Source organism: Rhea americana, unplaced genomic scaffold (genome assembly GCF_003343005.1).
Source record: "Rhea americana isolate MKP2758 unplaced genomic scaffold, rheAme1 scaffold_35, whole genome shotgun sequence".
In the NCBI taxonomy this organism is placed as follows: domain Eukaryota; kingdom Metazoa; phylum Chordata; class Aves; order Rheiformes; family Rheidae; genus Rhea; species Rhea americana.
In genome coordinates, this window is record NW_028186479.1 from 6,344,367 (window position 1) to 6,366,192 (window position 21,826).

The following is a 21,826-nucleotide window of genomic DNA, read 5'->3' on the forward strand; positions in this document are numbered from 1 at the left end:
AAAAAAAACAGGAGGAAACTATTCTCTACAAAATTCTTAAAGGTTTATCAATCTAAGCTTTACAGTTTTACAGTTGTGAGGTACGTGACCATATTCACACAGTGAATGTAAACGGAGTTTCATACATTTCAGGCATCTAAAAGTTTTAGATAACTTCCATTCCTCCATTCCTACGAGATTCTGCTTCAAAGGAACTGCCTGGGACCTTCAACAAGCCCCTTCATGCACTAATAAAGCAGCAGCACCTCTGCTTCTAAAGTCCTTATTACAGCTTTTCAAAGACTCAAGTTCCAATTCATTATTATCTAAGACAGTAACTGTTCAAAACTCCTTACCTCCATCATTTCAAAGATGCTCTCTGGATCAAGACTTCCTTTTCCCACTTTCTTCATACAAGTGAGAGCACCTTTACTGGTCACAGAAATAAGCAGGCTGGCCAAAGAACAGGCTTCTTCCTGAAGTGTAGCATCCACCACGTGCCTATATCCAATCTGCAAGTTAGTGACAATATTACATATTAATTTGCAGTTGTTTAAGCTCTTTTTGAGAAGTTAAGTTGTCAGTGGTAGGTGCTGCTCAGACACCAAGTCGACAGCGCAGCACTTAAAAGCAGCTTCTGACCCCAGACTGAGTGTATGTACATAACCAAAGTGAGATAAGCACATTACTATTTGTTTGAAAGGAAAAGATAGTGCTATTCCTGCAAAAACAGAGTTCTGTCCACAACAACAAATGACCATTCTGTGACTCCAGACAGATTACTCAACCTCCGTGCCTTACAAAAATGCTCATTTCTTGTTATGTACTGAAGCATCTGCTGCACTGCATGTTGAGCAATGAGGGATGAATACATAACAAACAATTCTTCTGTATGCAAAAAGATTAAGAATGCATGAAGTGGAAATCTGTAAGTCAGAATGGAAAAAAAACTTATTCAGTAAAAGCTCCTTCTAATCAAAATAGCAGCAAGGATGAATAAATATATACGTATTAGACACCTCATTTCTGGAATACAAAATTTATCTCTGAAGAAAATAAAACAATAGCTGAAGTTAATGGAAGCTGAAGTCTCAAGGTAGAAAGTCAAAATTTTGTCCAACTTACTTTGCTCAATGTGACAATGCATGGCACCTCCTCCACGCTAAGTCGAATACAATCATAGGGGTCATCAGAGAGCTCAATCTCTTTAGAGCCTTCTGCATCCTCCGAAACACGCACTCTTGGTATTCTACAGAAACAGAAGTACATGTAAATTCACACTCAGAACAAAGAATACAGTTATCCTATAGTCTCAACTCCAAGAAGTGTCCTCTTCTCAAAATAAGGTTAAATGGTAGAAAAATATCCTGGAATGTTATCGAAGTATTAACAATTAAGCTCTTGAGGTTAGGAAAATATCTTAAGTGGGAAGATATTCAGAATGAGACCCTCTATACACATCATTCTATGCATTAATATTTAAACTGAATTCTACGCTATGCCACAGGGGAGCAAATAGTGTTGCCTTTTGGAACTTGCACATCGCAAATCTGAATGTTTCTGTGTACGCTTGGCTGGCAAAATAGCAGAGAAATTACAAAAACTGAACCTTTTCATACTGTGGTTCCCAAGCCTGCAGACAGCAGTGAAGTTGTCAGAATTACAGCAATTACATTGCATGGTAAAGCCGTAACACCACCAGCAAATACAAGCAGCAAAGTTGTTCAGGAAGGATGACACTAACTAGAGACCTAGGGAAAGCRTAAAGGACACATTAGTAAAATCCTTTCTCTCTAACAGATTGGGAAGATCAGCAGGATATTCTCATTCTTCAAATCATCAGAAGTCTCTACTGCTCTRCAGCTAGACATAGAAAAGCGAGGACTAAGGATAAAAACCCAGGTAGGAATCCAGGAAACACTTTCTTGTCTATTGTGAACGACCAGATGATCTCTTGCTAATGAGCTACACAGGCTTATCAGTGGCAAATATCCTGCACATGTTATAGCCATTTAATGGGAGTTTTCTCTGAGGATTTAATATAGCTTTCTTAGTGTAATGAATAAAAACATTTATAACAATTTAGCAGGAGATGGCATTTCAAGAAACCAAGAAATAGTCACTTGCCTTCTTCACCCAAGTTGTCACATTTGCAGAGAAATGTGGGTGTCCACCAGGAAGAAAGAGAGTACTGACTAAGAGACTTTGCTTTATTGCCAGTTTAAAAAAGAGCTCAACCAAACTTCTCCTGCTTTTACACATTTGCACTTGAAAACAAAATACTTCACGACATCCCTGGAAAGCTAACTTCAGTAGCCCTGTGGAATGTAACTGCAATCTGTTTCTATATTAGTACTTTTAAAGTAGCATTGTGTCTTGTAACTAGASTCTGGAGATTACATTCTTTTACACATTCTGAAACAAATCTTTCTTAAGAGAGGAGAATACTGGGAGTGATTTAATGAATTTTTTTCCTTACCAAAGGAAATGGATTTTTGTTGTTTCCTTAAAAAAAAAATTTCAGTTACTCACAGCTAAGAGTCCTTGAGGCAAGCACTTTACAACAGCTAAGCTTGCTTAGTGAAAAGAGACAAATTCTACACGATGTTGGCCCAACCTAAGCCATAAGTACAATCTTTCAGTAAGCAGAACACAACCACATCATATACTTCTTCATGAAACAAAACTCAAAATGCTTTGTAGAGCTATATAAGAACTCAATGGAAATGCAAACCCTAAACTAAAACATTCCATTAAAATTGATAGAATAAAATCACAAAGTGACTAACTCTCAAGCTACACAAGACAGTGAACAACACTGGATAACAGCCTAGACAAGAAGTGTATGAGCCAAAGCACTATTTAAACTAGGAGGAAGATAAAGACACACAACCTGTTTGATACCAGAGCAACATGTGCTTTACAACAAGTATTAGTAGTGGCGTAAGTCGCCAGAATTAACACCTGTCTTAGCAAAGAACAGAAGAGAGAAAGGTATGCACAGGCAGAAAGACAGCTAATCGGACACAGAGAAAAAGATGGATATATACACAAAGGATCCCACTGGGCAGAGRCAACTGTTACCAGCATAAAGTACATTTCCTGAAAACCTGAGATTTCTCTCCCCTGCTCGTGGAAATTTATCTTAAGAAAAAAAAATAGCTGTAAATGTTTATCCTGCAGCTTTTATTCTTCACACTTGATTCCAGCAACTAATCAGTACAGAAATTCGTACAGCAGCACTTAACGAACACTGCTCTGGAGAATCAGATTTCGTAACTGCAAAATCCATTCTACTCCTGCAAGCAAGCATCAACTCTGTTTTTATCATGCCATCTAACAAAAGAGCACCACATTTCAAGGGTATTGTGTTATAAACCAGTTAACTTCTGATATTTATCTAGTTTGTTGCCTCTGTTGCAGTTAAGCACGTTCCACAGGAAGGAGTTTAATGCTAAGCCCTCGCACCGTAGCTGTTTACATACTTATGCAATATCCACTTTGATCATGGACAAATGCAGCCTTAAATGCCTTGGAGACACATAGCTAAGAACAAGTTTTGCTATCTGCTACCTCTCAGACACAGTTTTAATGCAGTTTTTAGAACACACTGAACAATGAAAAACCATAAGGAGTAAATATTCCCCCTAAACAGCCATATTTTGATTGTTCCATGTCTGAATGGGATACAATGAGTCAAGTTAGATACACAAAGGATTTAAATACTGTAATTCCTACACAAAGTTCCTGAAGTTACTATTGTGGATTTATTTAGCCMTAAGGAAGAGTGTCTCCACAGATAATACAAAAATGGTAAAAGCTTAGATTTTAAGGACTAAGTTGATGAAGCTGAGCTTTTCAAATRCCTGTTTGAACACTGAAGCTGAAAATTTATGACTTCAAAAGAAAAATAAAGCAAAATCTTTCAGCAGCTTGAAATCCCTGCTCCTGGTTCTAAGGCTGCAGCCAACACTAATGAAAAAAAGATCTGAAAATCCTTGTAACAAAAACCTAGCTGTAAACAAATTATAAGTAGTTAAGTAGACTCTGAAAGAGAATGGAGATGTCAAGTTAAATTTAAAATACTTAATCTGAAGTGTTATTCAAATTGATTACAAATCTTTAAAATATAATTATTTTGAAAAGTCTTAACTGGACAATAATATTTTATGGAGAGTAGACAGCTACTCTAAACAAYCTTGTATTAATCCAAAGAAAATGCAGCAGATACTGATGGAAAGTGGGGGTAGTCCATCAGGACACAAGCTTTTCACTTTGAAAGTCAGCTGAAATTCCAAGTTTGTTATTTTTTTCTTGTTTTTGCTTTTTCCAAATCTAATGCACTTCAAAATTARCTATACTGCCATTTCCTGGTCAAGTTAATAGACCAGGTTCTCGCAGGTTAAAATCTACAAGTTTAAAGCTATTTTAAATTGTACCATATTCTGATTCGATATCCTGCTTTCATAAGACTGAAGATGTTTGCCCACAAATCAAAGATTATACAGAGAACAGTTTTTGGAAGCATCAAAATCAATCACTCTCTCCTTGTTACCTTTCCTCCAAGAGCACCTTTTTTTTTTTTTTTTTTAATTTTCATACACTCTTTGTTTTTCATTCAGAATTAGGATTCTGGTTACAGTAAGATAAGAGGTTCAATTATCTTGTAAATAAAGTATGTCTTGGACCTGCAAAACAACCCATATGGGAGCAACAGTTTTAACTATGAGTTTTGTATCCTGGCAGCTTGCACACAAAGATGTAAGCATTTCTCCCCTCTTTAGTGTACTGTCAAAATCTTCGGGAATGATTATATATGTGAGGACATCTAATGCTATCGAAACAATCTACTGTTAAAAGGTACCACTGAGAACTTGACTAACATGGGAAATTTCTCAGCAATATACACAAGTATTAGTCTCAGAGGGATTTCCTCCTCACTTAAATAAGTGTCTAACCTGACATACTGCCTGTGTCTTCAGAAGTGTATTTTCCTCTTCTTTCTGGCATGTTGTTTTCCAGCTCTACTGCTGTGCACCAATTCCCTGATGAGTAAGTCAGAACTATGCCAGTAACTTCAGCAGAGCTCTAATTTACAGCTGTGGAACAATGCGAGATCCACTTTAGAACATTTGTGTCTGTAACAGTCTAATTTTTTGCAGCTCTTCCAGCTATTCTTGCTACATAAGATTTTCCGGAGCCATTCACTAGTTCCCTTCTCAAAGATGCTATGAAACTCTAAACTCCTTTTTGTCTATAATGAAGACAAAAACATCAGAAAAAATATTCTATTGGATGCTATCCTTGAAACACATAGAAAGCACTTGTGTTAGTGATTCTACTAGATTTTGTTCTTCCATTTTCTGAACCAAAACACATGGATTTCTGTTACTCTAAAGGYGCATCACTTCCCCCTCCCTACAACCTCTCACCACCATTTTCTGCCCTTAGTTTCACAAAGAACCACAGACTAACAGTTAAAACATCAGAAGTGGGAAATTAGAGCTAGTTACACATTGGTGGTTGTACTAACAGGGCTTCTTATTCAGGATGATCACATACCTGTAAATACTTGACTTTCAACCCACAAGGCATCAACTTGCAATTAAGCCATACATTTTTTTTTTTTTTTTTTTTTTTTTTGATTGGGCTACAGAACAGGAGTTATATTCTGAGTATGACTGAGCATGTAATGCATAATGATTACCAGAAACTGGATTAAAGCCATTGATTCATGTTGTTTGCATGCAAACAGACTGCCTAGCAATGCAAGTTGCCTCTGACTCTTCTTACTTAAAGAAATGAAGCATTAAAAATGCTTAGCTCACAGAAAAACACTGTTCTCATTTTCTCTGTGCCACTCCCATACCAAAGAGACAAGATCTATGCTTTACCTTGTGTTAAAGAGAGCTGCCTTAACTGCAATAGAGATTGCATCAAAGAGGTTCCCACCGCATTCCAATAACTGGGGAGGAAAACAAAACAAAACAGAACAGTCTTTTAGAAAGAAGATATGGTTAGTGTCTTTAAAACAAAACTTTTGTTTTAATTAAACTTACTTGAAAATGAATTAAGAATCAGAAAATACACAGTATTTTTGAAGCTGTGTTTAAAGCCTACCTATGAAAATAAATGCCACATGTCCRTTTCAGCTGACTGTATTATACATGCAAGATAGAAGAGGTAAAGCACGTATTCATGATAACATTTAACAACAGAAGCTGAAATGAAACTGCCAGTGCTGTCATCCTCCTTGTGCTAAGGCTATGAACTAGACTATGACCAGAATCCTTTTGATAAACTTTGTATTTGTTCATTAACATCAAACCAAGAAAATCAGTTTTGTGTACTTTATTTCAAAGAGAAATCCTTTCAATGTATCACCTAGACAAGTCCAGTGGAGCCCACTGTTCTCAAAGAAACAATGCAAATTCTCAACCAGCATACAGCATGGAATTATTAAATAAAGTGTTAAAGAAAGCCAATTATACAAGGAATGTTTTTGAAGGCACATTCAGATTTATTCTCTATTATTTTTTGGAGAAGTATTCAACAGCAAGTTTTGCAGCTGAAAAAGGTCCAAGGAAATCGTATTTCAAAGTCCACTTGTGATAACAGTATCTTTTGGGTCAAGCCTGTGAAGGGTGTCTAGCTTGTTTCTCCATCCCCCCACCTTAACATCAGAAGAACAGCGATAGAAAGAACTAGTGCTGTATCCAGTAAATAAATGCAGCACTGGCATAACAATTAACACCTTCTACAAGCTTGATATATGATTCAGAAATGTATCTGGTCACAGGCAAACGATAGTTGTCAGACAAGTTCCACTCCGTGCTTCCAGTACTGTTCTATGAACACACACATGCCAGGCAAGCACTTCAATCTATTTCAGCAAGAATATATGGACACTTCTCCACTACATCCATCTACTCTATATGTTATGGGCAAAATAAGTTTTGCAAAACTGATAGGTATTTGAAGAACAATCAATGCAATTTAAGAATGGCATAAACTTCCCCACTGAGAGCAAACCATAAACCAGATATTCCAGGAAGCCAGTTTACTTTTATCAAGACAGACTGAATTGTGTAGCAGTATGACATAAAGTTGGGATAGAAAGCTAAATGCAAAGGTGATCGAATTATTTCTTTGACAACAGCTGCTGGATACAGACAGGTTAACTTGTCCCTTTCAGTAGTTATTGAATTTTACTGGATAATGCAATAAACTCACAATATCTTTGTTATTAAGACACAGCAACGGGATGTGCCTTTACTGTTGCTAGGGTTATGTTCAGGCTGCGTTCTAAAGTCTTATCTATATTGCAGTGGCACCTACWGGCTAGAGGAGCTATTGTACAAAGCATGGTACAACAATTCCTCCAAAAACAACAAGCAATCTCTTCTCAGCAGTAGGACACTGTACTTGGGGATCCCCTTCCCCCCTTTTTTTAAAGAAATGAAGAAAGGCTACAAACTCATTTGAGCTGTGTGAAGTAAAGTAGTCGTTAAAAAAAAAGACTCATTTTTAATCTATTGATATGAAAAAACATTGAGTATAGAAAGAAAGAAAACAACATTCTAGACATCTTTCCTCAAAAAGAGATTTCTCTAAGACTTTATTTTTCAAACTAGGGGAATAGGAAAGATTGAGAAATCCTCTCAGGTATGCTCAACAAGGAACTACTAAAATTTCAGCAGAATTGAATAGATTCTCCTCACACAAASAAAATGCTGTAAGGGGATGGGGGAACAGAAAGAGATAGCACAACTTTAACTCTCCCTGCCCAGCATGGCAGGTTGCTGAGGCAATTTACAGGAACAAGGCTATGTACATGTCAAACACACCATGAAAAAAACCAAAAAAGAACATCCCCAAAACTATTTCAGAAATCAGTAACTATGAAGTTTTTTTTTTTAAAAAAAAGAGGATAGTGGATGATGACAGACTATAGATTTGCAATATGAGATACTCCACATTTATGAGCTACTCTTAGGAAAGTAATATTTCTTCTATTACTTAAAGAAATATATTGATTTTGAATGCACAAGGTACATTGCAGAATACTAGCCTAGAGCCCACGTGCATAACACTTCAAATTATTTTCTTTCCATTCTGAGTAGCTCTATTAGGATTATACACAATTAAAACACCTTCCAATTACACTGACGTCTAAATGAGTATGAGAGATGTTTTTGATTTCTAAGCTGCCTGTTTAGAATACATTATTTTCTTTTTTGAGGTTGCATATCTTAAGTTTTGTTCACACATAGGAGCTGAAYATGTATGCTTCTGTGAAACTGCATAATTGAAATACATAGCAATGTAACACATCCAGGTTCCTAACACTCTYGTTGGGTCTTTGTCTTTCAGAGTAAGAGATGTGAAAACAATTATCTTTATCTGAATACAAGATACCAGTATTTTCAGCCTTATGACAGAGATGTAAGGTCTATTTTCCTTTCAACTTACCTATGCACACAAGTACTCATGTGAGTTATTTCCAGAAATTTTGAAGGAAAACATCATCCAAAGAACTCTCATCAGGCTTTATTACTACCTTTAGAACCTTTCTCCCTCARAAGATGGAGGAGGTAGTTTAAAATAATTTTTAATTAGCACAAGYGTCATACCTCCACCATGTGTTATTAAAACAGAGCAAACACTCAGCAGAAGCAGATTCAGGAAAATCCATAGGTATCAAGTATCTACWTTCAGTGTAAACACTCAGTACCATGTGTATATATCTTCAATTTAGAAAAGGAAATACAGGAATACAAGTATCTCAAAACATACAAAGATCTGGGGAAAAAGAAGAGGAAAAAACAAACAGCAAGAGACAGATGTTAACTGTCTTATTCTAACTATGCCAGCAGCTCTTTAATGGCTCATATGCAAAGTTTCTGCAAAATGTTACATTAAAAAGACTCACCACATTTAGWGTCTTAGTTACAAACCTACAACAGATTTTTTTTTATTGGTACTCTAAATAAAACTACATGTAAATCAAGACCAAAGGTATTTCATGCATGTTCATAATTCTGATACAACCAGCAGTGTAGAAAGACCAAAGCTGTTTCTCTCTAGCTGTGGATACCAACAAATTTGTCCAAGAAGAATCCAAGAGCTCTAAATYAGCAGTACTCACTCCCTCATGCAAAAGTTGTACACAACTACTTTTACAGTCAACTTTATGAAACTGTTTGTTTATACTGCAGAAGCAGTACACTGCCTAAATAAGCACATCACTTAATATTCTGTACCTCTGCTCACAATTACCTAGTAACTAAAGGCCCCAATGTAATTTCTCAGAACTAGCACTTCATTCCCTATTAAACTATGCCAGGCTCTAAAAAGCTGGTGGCTAGAATTGTTAAAGCACTCAGCAGTGGTACATACTTAATCATTCTGTATGTAGACTAAGTCACAGCATGTACCATGTCTACTATAATTAGTCTAATGCTCCTGCTTTATTTAAAAAAGGAAAAAAAACCCACACACTAATGGACTCATATTTCCAAATTTATTTAGGTCTCGGTCTGCATGTCTGTTTTGTTTTACAAAACCCTGTATTTAATGTAAAATGTTAAGCTGCATTGCCAAAACCAAATCACTTCAGAGACATTAACTGATTCCACCAAGTGAGATTCTTTTATATATTTTTATTTACACATTTGACAAGTGGAAAGTCAGTCTTGGACCAATAAGAGCTAGAAAGAAAGCTCAGGACAGTCTTTGACTCCCAGACTTCTACTTTCAGTTCCTGTACCAGAAAGCTTTGAATGCAAATTGAGCTGCTGCATACACAAAGTTTGCATGCACAAAATTGTTYACATTTTTTAATACGAACAAACATTTGGCTTCTCCTGTACATTCCATACCTGCACATAACTTCCATCAGAAAGTGCCTAAGCCMAAGATAAATTAGAAACTCTTCTGACAAGAAGTTATTTCATTGAGTTAGTACTAGTAATAGTGCCAAGAGGTAGACATGGTAGACAGTTACATTACCCTAACACAAACACACTTACATTCAGTAGAATGAGATAATCACTCTCGGAATGTATCTAGCTTGGAATAGTTAAGCCTTCTTCAGTGGTAAGTTCTCTATCAGTCTAAGCTCACCAATTTTTATCTCAGGCAGATTCGGAGTATTCAGTGTTTTTTCAGCTCTGCAGCAGAGCGGTGGCCTCCAGAAAAAGAGCAAAAGAACAAGTTGGAAGCAGCAACTGTTTTAGGCAAATTCACAAGAGGATGGCCATGCTGTGAACATTACGTTGCATTATGAGAGAAGTATTTTTAATATGAAAATACATATGATTATGTGAATTCAGTCAGTCAGTGCCTTGAAGGCTTCCTTAAAGCTCACTAGTTTTTTACTTTCTTACTTACCAAAACATCAACATAGAGAACCCAGCAGTGCTCTCTGGGATTAATACAAAGTGATTTCAAGTCTACACAGCTCTCACTGCTAAATATTCTGTAGAGCGTATTTGCTATCTCTGTGGCAAGTTCTTCTCCTCCTCGGCCTTCAAATTCAGGAGTAGCATTTGCAGAACTAGTCAGAGAAAGAAAAACAAAAAACCCTCAGACTTCCACTTCTGAAGTAGCCTCTACCAAAGAGCATTTATTAAATATTAAGAATATCTAAGAAGTAATTTGTACAAGCATAGGCACCATCTGTAAAGAAATTATCTTCTTTCTACATAACAAAATCATAATGCAGATGATTAGTATAATGTTGTTAACAGAACACAGGTAAATTCTACTATCTTTAGTAATAGTTTCCAAGCCAGAATTCACTGAGTTTTTTTTTTAAGCACTATCTTCAATCACTTCACTCCCCCCCCACTTCATACACACAAAGGAAAAAAAAACACTGCAAGAAAATCATTCTAAGTTCAGAACAGCTAATGAGGCAGCCTGTTAAAGATGAACATTAAATTAATAAGACAAGAGAGTGGATGAGAAGAGGAAGAAATGACAATACGACAAGAGGCTTTTTTTTGGGGGAAGTGACATGACTGCCTGACCTTAATTGGTAACTTTGTTAGTGAGTGTATGCTCTGCTATCAAGCCACTTGCTGACRGCATCTCATTATCTTTAGGAACTGCAGCTGAAGGAGAGCACCAATTAAAGGACATTCCCTTTCCCCAAAAGGGAACTGACAACAGTGTGCAGTCTTCACTTCCCCCGATTCCGACATAATGAACTCTGTTTATTAGCAGCCACGCAAGAAAGCCTTTGTGGGCCGGGGTCCCGTACAGAGTTAAGAACAAAATTCTATCAAAAATAAAAGACAACAGGCTTATAAAAAAAGAGAATCCTTCCAACTCCCAATGAAGTAGAACAGAAATGCCCAGAGAGAAACACACAGAAAYAATAAACAAATGTTCTGAATCTCTCCAGTTTACAGAGAGGGTAAGAGCATTCTCAAGCTGTGGATCTTTGGAAGAGATCCTGTCGATCTTGTTCTCAGACTAGCCTGACCTCTTACTTTCTGATTACAGGATGGCAGAAAGCAGATGGATCCTGAGAAGCAGTTTGATGCGTTCAAAATATCTCATAGCAAAACCTTGAATTCCGCTGGCTGGGCACCACATAGCACCAATTTTTCATGCATATTTTGTCCCTTGCTTTTCCAACAACAGCTCCATGGGAATGCAAACATACAGCAGGGAACAAACTCTGAGAATACAGCCTTCCCCTAAAACAAACAAACATCCCCTATAATACCAGGGATCCACATTAGCTATGTATGCCTTATACCAATCAAATGAGTCATATTAACCAGACTGTAGAGTCTGTAAGGGAAAATCCCTACCTCAGTAGTTCTCCCAAYTTAATTCTTTTGCAGAACTGATGAAGATCCAGGATACTAGAAAGAGTTCCTGGATTTTCTAAGAGTTATTTTGCCCCTTTTATAAGCAGGTTGCACTAAATATGATGGGTGGAGGAAGGGAAAACAAAACCACCAAAAGACTGCCAATCAAACACTGATCTATGCTTCCAAATTATACTTGCTATCTGTATGATTACTGCAAGCATGACATTACTAATAATATTTGTAGTTGTGTAAGATTAGATTCCAATTCTATAAWGTAAGTTTTATTTTGATATAATCCTAATAACTCCGGCAACATGGCTGAGTCAGGCCTTTAGACTGTATTAAACAAGCACCTACTGAAAGCAGCTTGCATGCAAGTCAACAAGACTACTGCTTAAACCATTCTGTTTAAAGCATGGTTATGCAAGCATTAGGCTTCCAAACAATAGTTTAAGAAGAATTATACAAACCTCAGTCTATACCACATTATCATCAAATGCTGTAGTTTTGGATACATATAGTCAGTTTATTTGGCAGCAAGTAAGAAAGAAGAATAAGACTCAGTCAGGATACCATGCAAGTTTTACTGCATCTTAATTCCATTATTGTTTTAATGTACCAAGTTCCTTTCAAAGTGAAATGAAGAAATAATGTTGGCAGAATAATATTAAGACAACTATGTGGTAAACATTGCCACCCTATGCTCACATAATATTACTGATTTTCTACTAGGTAAAACTTGGAGAGAGAGGAGGGAAAAAAAAAAAAAAAAAAAAAAAAAAAAAAAAAAAAACTGTGTAGCACACTAATGGAATAAAATGCCAGAAAGCTTGCTTTATGGAACACAGGAAGACCCTAGTAGTGGCCAAATGGAGCACAGAATTTCTATCCCCAAACAGAATGCAATTCTAAAGACTTTCAAACAGCTTCAGTGTCCTATTGCCTAACAATCTAGGCTCCTGCAAAGAAGGATACTTCTACTAAAGAATATCTCTCCTTTCAAAACCCTTGCTGTTAGCAGACCATGTTTCCCTCAGAGTAGTTCAGTAGTTCCCATCTGTTGCTACAGCTATTATCATATCATCATCTACAAGGYAAATAATCACAGCCAAAAGAAAACATTAAATAGAAGAATCTGAGGCCAGTCTACAGAGACTATAGAAATAACACAGAGATTATCTGTGCTAACTGCAGTTCACAATTACCCAAAGGTTAACTTAAAACTAAACTGGTTTTAAATTCCCATTTCAGATTGAGACACAGATTTCAATTGCACCAAGGACAAGAGGTCAACTGGGTTTTCCACACTAGGCACACCCCCTATTTCCTTAGCATGCCAGGGCTTCACTACACATAGGATATTCTTCAATTCAAGCTGTACTTACTTTAGGTACTCAGTGTTAGGTTTCTTTTCTCATATCCAAAGAAAGATACAATCATTTACTGCAAGAAGGCAATTCCATCATTTTAGAATCAGCAATAAGTTAACCACCTCACTAATAGTCTGATTTTGTAGAAAGCAGCCAGAATGCACCACACTTAGGACACATCTGAATTGCCAGGGCAGATAAAACAGGCTCACTCCATCCAAGCTACAGACAGAAACAAAAGGAAGAGGATATATAGTCACCTCAGACATGGAAAAACCTGAATTCGGGTCCAAGAGATGTCTACTTGTATTAGTATGATTGATATCCAAGCTCTAAAAACTACATTCTACAAAGAATCGGGCTAACAGTGGTTTGGATTTAGTCTAGTCAAACTGGGACTCCACCAACATGGATTTACTGACTCAGGTCACTGACCAGGCAACCTGTCACCACACTTCACATCAGATGCAAACATCTGCCTACAGAGTTCTAAAGTTTTACTCAAAAGAAATCAAGCATCGGATGGTATTTATCTCTGAAACTAAGCCAAATCCCAACCAACTACTGATCACCTTCAGTGGAGTAGGTTTAGTTCAGCTGGTTAGAGTGCTGCTAATGCCAAGGTCATGAGTTCAATCCCCATATGGGCTATGCTGAGGGCTGGACTAGATGATCTCCAGAGGTCCCTTCCGACCTTACCATTCTACGATTCTATGAGTAAGTACATTTAAAAAAAAAGGGGGGGGGGAAGAAAAGAAATAAAGACATTTGATTCCTTCAACACTCATTAGTTTATCTACTGCCTTTGCAAAAGACAGTTCCTACCATACTAGGTTGCAGACTGAAGGCAGGGGGAAGGTTTCTTTACTACAACCACCATTCAAGTAACACATCCACAGTAGTTGCACTGAAATTTGTTTTAAGTCATTCCTTTCCCACAAAGCCCCCCAAAACAGTATCTGAAGATCATGCAAGCGCATTCTGATGTGGTTGTTTTGCAATACTGCGATCACTTATAATCTGGAGAACTATTTGCCATCTGTAATATTTATGACTATATCTGATCCAGGTTTCTGCACTGCACCACTGAAACAGGCCCACTGTCACAGCAGGAACAAAAGCACTTCTGGCCTTCAAAGTGGAGAAGCAGATGGTCAGACTTGCACAAGTATTTCTTCCTTTCCTCATTCCAAAAAACAACATCTCTGGCATTCAAGGAATTCAGAGTCATCTTCCTTGTTTTGTTTTGTTTTTTTTTTAAGGTTGTTTCTTATACTTTGAAAAAGATACATATTTGCTTCAGTTAAAAAATTAGTAAGTCAGTATTTGAACAGCCCCAAAATTCAAACACAAKAAAACAGACACAGCAGTATTCCAACATCAGTGACAAAGATGACCATCTTCCCCCATGTTGATGGAGAATAAGGACATTGTATAGGACAAGAATTTTTTTTAATAATTAATTTCTAGTATCATCAACCAGTTCCCCAAGATTTCATCTCTTCCAAAGACTAGCAAATCAGTCTGTCTTAAAAGGGGTCTAAATGCACTTCTCAAATTTTAAGAGACAAAATAAGGACTCGGAGCAGAAGGATGAGAAATAGAATTTCGGTGCAGATGACTATATATTGATCCAGAAAGTGATGATTTTTAAAGAAGTCAAGGAAGTTTCAAGAAGTAAGCATTTTAAGAGTGCACACAGTACAATGCAAATTTTCACTATTAGTTTGAACAATATAAAAGCCAAGTACAGCATATAGGAACTTCAACAACRGATGCAGTATATCAAATCATGCTCAGCTACTACCACCCAGTGGCAGCGTGGGAAAACATCAGCAGTTACCATACTGGCAGCATCTCATTTCTCTTTACAGAAAATAAGCTGTTCGTGACAACACAATGTCACATTTTATCTACAAGATCTTTCTGGAAGCTAGAGATGACCTTTCCCTGGTGGCATAAGCATTGTATAAGGGTAGTCACTCCTCCCAAACTTAGGCTTTGCTCTGTGTTGTTACACCAAGTGAGAACTGCTTTACACATTTATAGACCTGACAAGATCCATGGAGCATGCTATTCCTGCACATCTCCCTATCATCATCTTATGAAAAGAAGCAGAGATTATCAATTGTAAAATACAAACTAACATTAATGAGTTAAAGTTTTTCTAATATTCATTTATACATGAAAATAGTATCACAGAAATGACATAATGCCACAAACTACTTGTTTGAATAGGCAGGTGTCCCTGCTGAGCCACTGAACAATAAATAACACATACCACTTGCATGCCAGATTAAGAAAGATTCTTGCTGGCAGCCAGTTCAAACATTGCTGAGTAACAGAATTATATTAACACAACGTAGAGGAGCAGCACTAAAGCCTTCTACCTTGGACTTGATTCATATAGAATCTACCAGGACCAAGAAAGTACTATATAGGACATTCCATAAATACATTTTATAATACATAATCAAACTGAGCTCCCATCTAACAACAGGACTACATTTGAGAAGAGTATCTTTCTGTCCAACATTTTCTCTAGCAGTAGCCATAGACTAAATATTAATTCACAGGTAAATCCTTCCCTCCAAAAACCACAAGGTTCCACAGTGAACCAGCATCTTGCAATGTGCAGAGGCAATCTTAGATCTGTTTGCATAATGATAGAAACGGACAAACATTAAGGTAGATAGAGTCAGTTAGATCAGTGATATTACTAGATATCTGCTTACTTAGCAGCTCTCATACCTTAGGTTTACTATCTGTATACTTGTCTAATGTCAGAGTTCAAGTTTTTTTAAAAAAAAAATCACATGCAAAACAGATAATGTGTCAGTGAGAAGGCTTTCATGAGCAGGCTCACAAAATAGATTATTTCATAAAGGAGAACTTTAGGAAGTCTGAAAGACATGGATGCTGTGGTTTCAGACAGGAAACAGTCTGTAACCACACTAGAGTGTCAACATGCTATCTCAAAGCAACTTGAAGACACAAGTTTTCAGTTTTCTTCTAACTTCCTTCATAATTTAAACACTATAAGGATTAAGGATAACCAATAGCCCATTTGCAGCACAAAACTATCAACATGATTAAAAACAAATTTGGATTTAGTTCATGGAACTGATTCACTGAGAAATGTGATAACTAAATTAGTTTTCTAATTAACTTCTGCATCCAAAGTATACAGTGCAGATTGAACTGTTACTATATGCCCAACAAAATGCACTTCAAACTATTTTCCATTGCTTTCAGAGCAAAAGCAAGCAAAATTCTTTGTACAGTTTTAAGTACAATCTATATCAGAGCTCGTTCCATTTTTTCATGTCTGGAATACTTAATTTTTGAAAGATACTTTCTCTATCACTGCAACACAGACTACTAGCATTATAATCATGAAGCCAAGTTAAATACATGTGTAATCAAGTCATTAATCTTCTCCAGCTGCAGTGATGCTACACAATTCAGAGTGGTTTCMTTTAACCTGGTATCATCCTTTAACTCCTACTGCTTTGCTCATTTTGGTTCTGCAGAAGTTGCAGAAAATTTCTGAACTCTACTACTAAAACAATACATTTCTATTACTCAGACCCTAACACCAGGCTGGTGGAATTAAGATATAAATTTGAGAAAAATGGTAAAGCCTGATCAGTGATTTGTTCCAAATATTAGATCTATTTTCTTCTCCTTTAGTGTACTAACCAGTCAACAAAGAATTCCAGGTAGCCTTCATCTGGTTTCTCCAACTTTGGTGTTCCCATTTCAGCTTTTACACCTACCAAAATATCAGTGTGTCCCTGTTAAAACAGAAAACATCATACATCTGGAAATACATTCACAAAATTACTTCTTTAATTTGGACACCTAAGAACAGCTGACAATTTTACCCTTTGGTTATCTGTGCCGATCATTCTATTACAGGGAACCTAAAATCACATTTTTTAAAAAAACAAACACTTTAAGAGAACAATGTTAAGCCTGAGCAAGTTTCTTCAAACATYTTTTTTATTACATAAGGTTCTTTATGTTAACAAGACACTCTGAATATTCACAACTTTTTATCATTCTGGTTCTGGGAATAGTTACATCTGCAGAACTGTTATAATATTGCAAAGGATATTTTCTTCCAACTCAAAACATGCTGGAAGTAGCCTTGCTTCACTCTAAAATAAGAAAATTATTTTTCTGGTGATTAGGCACAACAGTGATTTTATTTTTTCCAAGATTAAATTGTAGATTATTTCTCAAGAAAAGCTTTCCAGATGTACTTTACAATAAATCTAGTTCAAGTCAACAAAGTTAGCCTGAGTGAGTAAATTATATATCCTGTTGTTATTACCTTAACGGTCTATGGTTTCACTTAGCCATRGGTAGGTGTACATCCCCTCCCCCTGAACAGTCTTGCCTTGATTTAAAACCGCGATCACACAACCCAGAAGTCTTCATCAGCAACATACATTATTTCTAATAAATTTACCTACCAGCTTCACTCTTGCAGATCCACTTGTGTTTGACACAACATCTGTTTCTACTTCAACACACCTGTAATCTTCACAGCCACGACCATCTACGCGAAGGTCCTCCTAAGACAGACAACCAACATAATTTGTTTAAAGTGAATTCATAATCAAGCAAAAAGAAAATTAAAATCTGTGATTTTGAAAGTTTTTTTCCTATGTCAAACAGAGTACTAAAGATGAAGGTTCCTAGTTTCACCACCAACTTTTAGTGGAAACTGTAGAAGAGAATCTATTATACTTTTCCATTCACCTCATTCATTTAGAGCTTACACCAAGCTCATCGTAGGCAGACCTGAAATCCATCACTAAATCCCTTCAGTTTCAACAAAAGGCCTCAGACTACAACAAGACAAAGATTTCGATTTTAAAGGTTACTTTGCCTACCACAACACAGCTTTTCTTTTTTCTATTTTTTTTGGAGGSAGGGGGCATTTCCTAGGATGCCCCAAGTAATACTTAACTGCCAAGTTTCCTTTTCCTTTCCCCTAACATTTAAGGAGACTAGTATTCATAGCAATAAGAACACTCTCAACGCAGACTTTCCTTTCCAGCTTAAAAAAGTCACACTCTTAAGATAAACGGAAGGAAAAGCAAGGAACGACAACCCTGCGGACAGCCGCTCTCCCGGAGCACGCCTGCTCACCCAGAGCAGGCCCGGAGAAAGGCCCTGACCTCGCCCCTCACCGGGCAGCGCTATCAAGCCACAGACACAGCCGGGCCGGCGCTCGCCGCGGCCGCTACCTGGACGCCGTGCACGATGTACAGCTTCTCGGCCTCGCTCAGCACCACCGACGCCATGGCCCCCACTGCCGCGGCCGTTACGCGCAACGGGCGGAAGCAGCCGGCGCGCGCGCGTGGGGCTCCGGTGTCACGTGACGCCGGGGGAGGTGAGGGGGAGGAGCGCGGCGGCCGTTGGGGCGCGGCGGTGGGGGTGGGCTCCGCGCCTGCGCGCTGCCGCCCTCCGCGCGCCGCCGGCCGTTGGGGCGCTTCGACTGCCATCGTCCCGCTGTGGCGAGCTGTGCGCGTCTGGTAGCGGCGGGGGCTCTGCGCTGCCCCGTCTCCCTCCCCCCTAYCCCGCTTGTCTACAGGCAAGGTCGGGAGTGCAGTCGTTATTTTTCCCTCGAGGGCTTTTCATGGGGGATAGGCAATGGGGCACGTTTCTGCCGGCTGTGGGCGGCTGGCTCGTTGGGGTGCACTGAGCGCCAGCCCCGCCTGGGCAGTCACGGRCACTGCTCCGGACACGGTGCCTGCGGAGCACCCGGTGCGCCGAAAAATTTCGCGTCCGAGAAGCTCAAACTCATCATAAACCGAGGGGGTTCTTCATCGTTCTCTGCCTGCCCTTTGCTAAGGTAAAAGTAACTCAAGCGGTGAAAGTACGTGAGTGTTTGGGAAGGGCAGTGATAAGTACTGTAAGAAAAAACGAGAAAATAAACGTTTTTTTACCTCAGAGAAAGGTCAGTGGTGTGCAGCATACAGGGCTGTTGGCACAGGAGCAGGGAAAAAAACTAAGTGTTCTCATTAGGAGAGCAATGTTGTTTCTGTGCCAGATATCCTTGGTGAAGTAGTATGGGAAATGCTATTAAAAACTCATGCTATATATTAACACAATAGTTAMGTTTTTTTGACAGCCTTAATTCAGTGTTTCAAAACAATGAGTGGTTAATGTTGTGAGTTTCATGCTCTTAGCACAGCTCTTGTGTATAACTTTTGAATTATTTTTAATATTGCTTTCTGGCTTAATATTGATACATATCTAGGTAAAAAAGGCCTGTGGCTTACAAGAATGACTGGTGACTTGCATGACATGCTACACAGCCAGAGTTTCTGTACATATTTCCTGCTCTCCTTCCCTAAACTCCTTTGTCAATCAGAKGTACAAAATGTTTCTGGCTATGCCTGCTTCAGCTTACAGTATGATGCAATGGCAGCAATCCTGTGGAGTGAGATACATTTGGGGARTTTTACTTTGGATTAGCTCTGGTCTGATACCTTTAATGGGATTCATTTATCAGTTGGAGCACAGTAGATGCATTTCTGGAATGCGCCCGCTGGCTTACCTGCATCCAGAAAGAATTAAATTTCTGCATGCCACGATTGTTTAGTGGGGATTACTGATCACTTTTCAACAGTAAGGGTCAGCAYTGGAGTCTCACTGACTCCCTCTGGATCAAAGCAAGAATTATCCTATTCAATATCCTCAGTGCCAAGAGTAAGAAACGGTTGCCTCTCTGTTCTACTTGGGGCCTGCCTGTCAGGGCTCAAGGGCTGCAAGCTCCTCCAAGGTGGCGAGCAGGCACCCAATCTTTTTATTTTCAGCAGTATAGCAGGAACAGGGGAGGAGGGCAAGGCYGGGAGGACAGAGGCAGTGGTGGGCCTGTGGCAGTGGCCTTGAGCTGTGCTGTGAGTAGATCACCTCRCTCCTGCGCACCCTCCCTCAACCCTGAGGAGGTGAGCAGGGCCAGGCCTCTTCCTGAGGCTGGTTCCTGCTAACAGCTGTGGGGCCAGGGGAGTAGGAGGGAAGGGAATGAAACTGCAGGAAGCAGGCAGGCCCACATGCTCTCCCTAAATAACTGCCAATGCTGCTGTACAACACAGATGGACCTTTTGTCTGACCCAGCAGCACATTTCTTACGTTCTAAAACTCAACAGTGCAAACCAAGGGGAAATGACTGAGAGAGTCCCTTGAAAAAAGTGAATTCCCAATTTGAACTAAAATGCTAATGCAGATGCACCCTGTGCTTCTGTGGAGAGCACAGGAAATACTGTGTTCTGGCTCACAGTTCTGCCTGTCTCATGGCTTCATCAATGACTGCAATAGCAGGGAAACTGCTTTTTCTTCCCCTCTGCAATCCCAGCTTAGAATCTGCCTAAAGTGAGTCAAATACTTGCGTGGTTCAGATGCCCAGCTAGCAAATCTTTCTTGTTTGTATGAAAACAACAGTTTTCCAATGACTTAAGTCCAGATCTGGTTCATTTTTCTCAGTGATAGTGAAAGATATCTCCTTTATATAAAGGCCACATCCTGGTATATTTGAATACCCTTATTCAAGGCAAAGCATCTGTGAAGGTTTTCAGAGAAAAGGGCKGCCTGATATGTTAACAAGGGCAAAGCAGTATCTTTTTCTTTAACCTCATTATGGTAAATGAATGACATGTGTTGGCTGAAATAGAAAAAAATCAGCCTGAGGGAACCACCTGGAATGTAAAAATTCACACCGCATGATTAATGCCTGGTGAAGTTGTAAACATTGGAAACAATGGCTTAAAATGGAGAGTGTCAAGCAAATTTAGCAACTGCTCCCTCTACAACAAGCAGGTGCCTGGGAGTGATTATATCTGCAGTGATATGCTCTGTCCTGTTTGACATTTCAGTATTTTGGATATTTGCAAACCATCTGTCTCGGGCTCAAGAGTGAGCACGGCAGTGCATCAATTCTGACACATGAATGCGTGTGCATATATACACATGCTTAGCCTTTGGCACATAGGCAGTGGATATAGCACAGAGGCACATGACGGAAAATGTTAGTACCTCTGCTCTTGTACGTCTAACCTGCTCTCCAGCATCCCCCCGCGATGTGCCTGGTGCTGCACACGTGGGGCAGCCTGTGTCCAAGCCTCACAGCCCACAACAGCCTGCAACGTGGAAGGGCATGTGGCACAGAAGCAGCAGTCTTGTTTGGGCTGCTGTGTGTGTTGATCCTCTTCATTTTTTAGCAATTTCCTTTTTATACAAGAAGTGCTTTTTTTTCCTTATACAAARCATATTTTATTCCTTATACAAAATGTGTTTTTCTTCCAGTAACTGCATTTTCTTCTAAAAAATGTATTTTCCCTTCTAACAAATATATTTTTCTTATATGGACCGTCTTTACCCCTCACAAAGGCTCACTTTTTTTCCCCACGAGCCCGGCATCTTTTTCCTATCGAGGCCGTACCTGTTTTTTCCTTGCAAACACTGCATTTTTCCCTCCCAAAGACCGCCTGCCCGGAGGCGCGAGCGGGGCGGAGGGGCCGAGCCCCCGCGGCTGGGGGTTCCCGCGCGTGGGCCGGGGCGGGGGGCCGCGCGTGGGCCGGGCGCCCCGTGGCCGGGCGCGGGGGCGGCGCGGGGGCCGTGCCCTACCGGGCG

At 39.0% G+C, this 21,826-nt stretch overlaps 2 protein-coding genes across 6 annotated transcripts in view; one reads left to right on the forward strand and one right to left on the reverse strand.

Annotated features, from left to right (window-relative positions):
- The window catches only part of EXOSC7 (exosome component 7), a 21,494-nt gene extending 2,925 nt beyond the window's left edge, over positions 1-18,569 (reverse strand). For both annotated transcript variants that reach the window (XM_085311891.1, XM_085311890.1), the window contains exons 1-7: positions 18,439-18,569; positions 17,659-17,760; positions 16,880-16,974; positions 10,372-10,537; positions 5,874-5,944; positions 1,105-1,228; positions 336-491 (exon numbers count right to left, since the gene is read on the reverse strand). In XM_085311891.1, the coding sequence (XP_085168017.1) occupies positions 336-491; positions 1,105-1,228; positions 5,874-5,944; positions 10,372-10,537; positions 16,880-16,974; positions 17,659-17,760; positions 18,439-18,495 (771 nt within the window). In that variant the 5' untranslated portion in view covers positions 18,496-18,569. The remainder of the gene's footprint in view (positions 1-335; positions 492-1,104; positions 1,229-5,873; positions 5,945-10,371; positions 10,538-16,879; positions 16,975-17,658; positions 17,761-18,438) is intronic.
- Positions 18,570-18,668: 99 nt separating this feature from the next.
- ZDHHC3 (zDHHC palmitoyltransferase 3) overlaps positions 18,669-21,826 on the forward strand; it is a 37,335-nt gene continuing 34,177 nt past the window's right edge. For all 4 annotated transcript variants that reach the window (XR_014896699.1, XR_014896700.1, XM_085311892.1 and 1 more), the window contains exon 1: positions 18,669-19,046. The gene's annotated coding sequence lies outside the window, so the exon portion shown is untranslated. The remainder of the gene's footprint in view (positions 19,047-21,826) is intronic.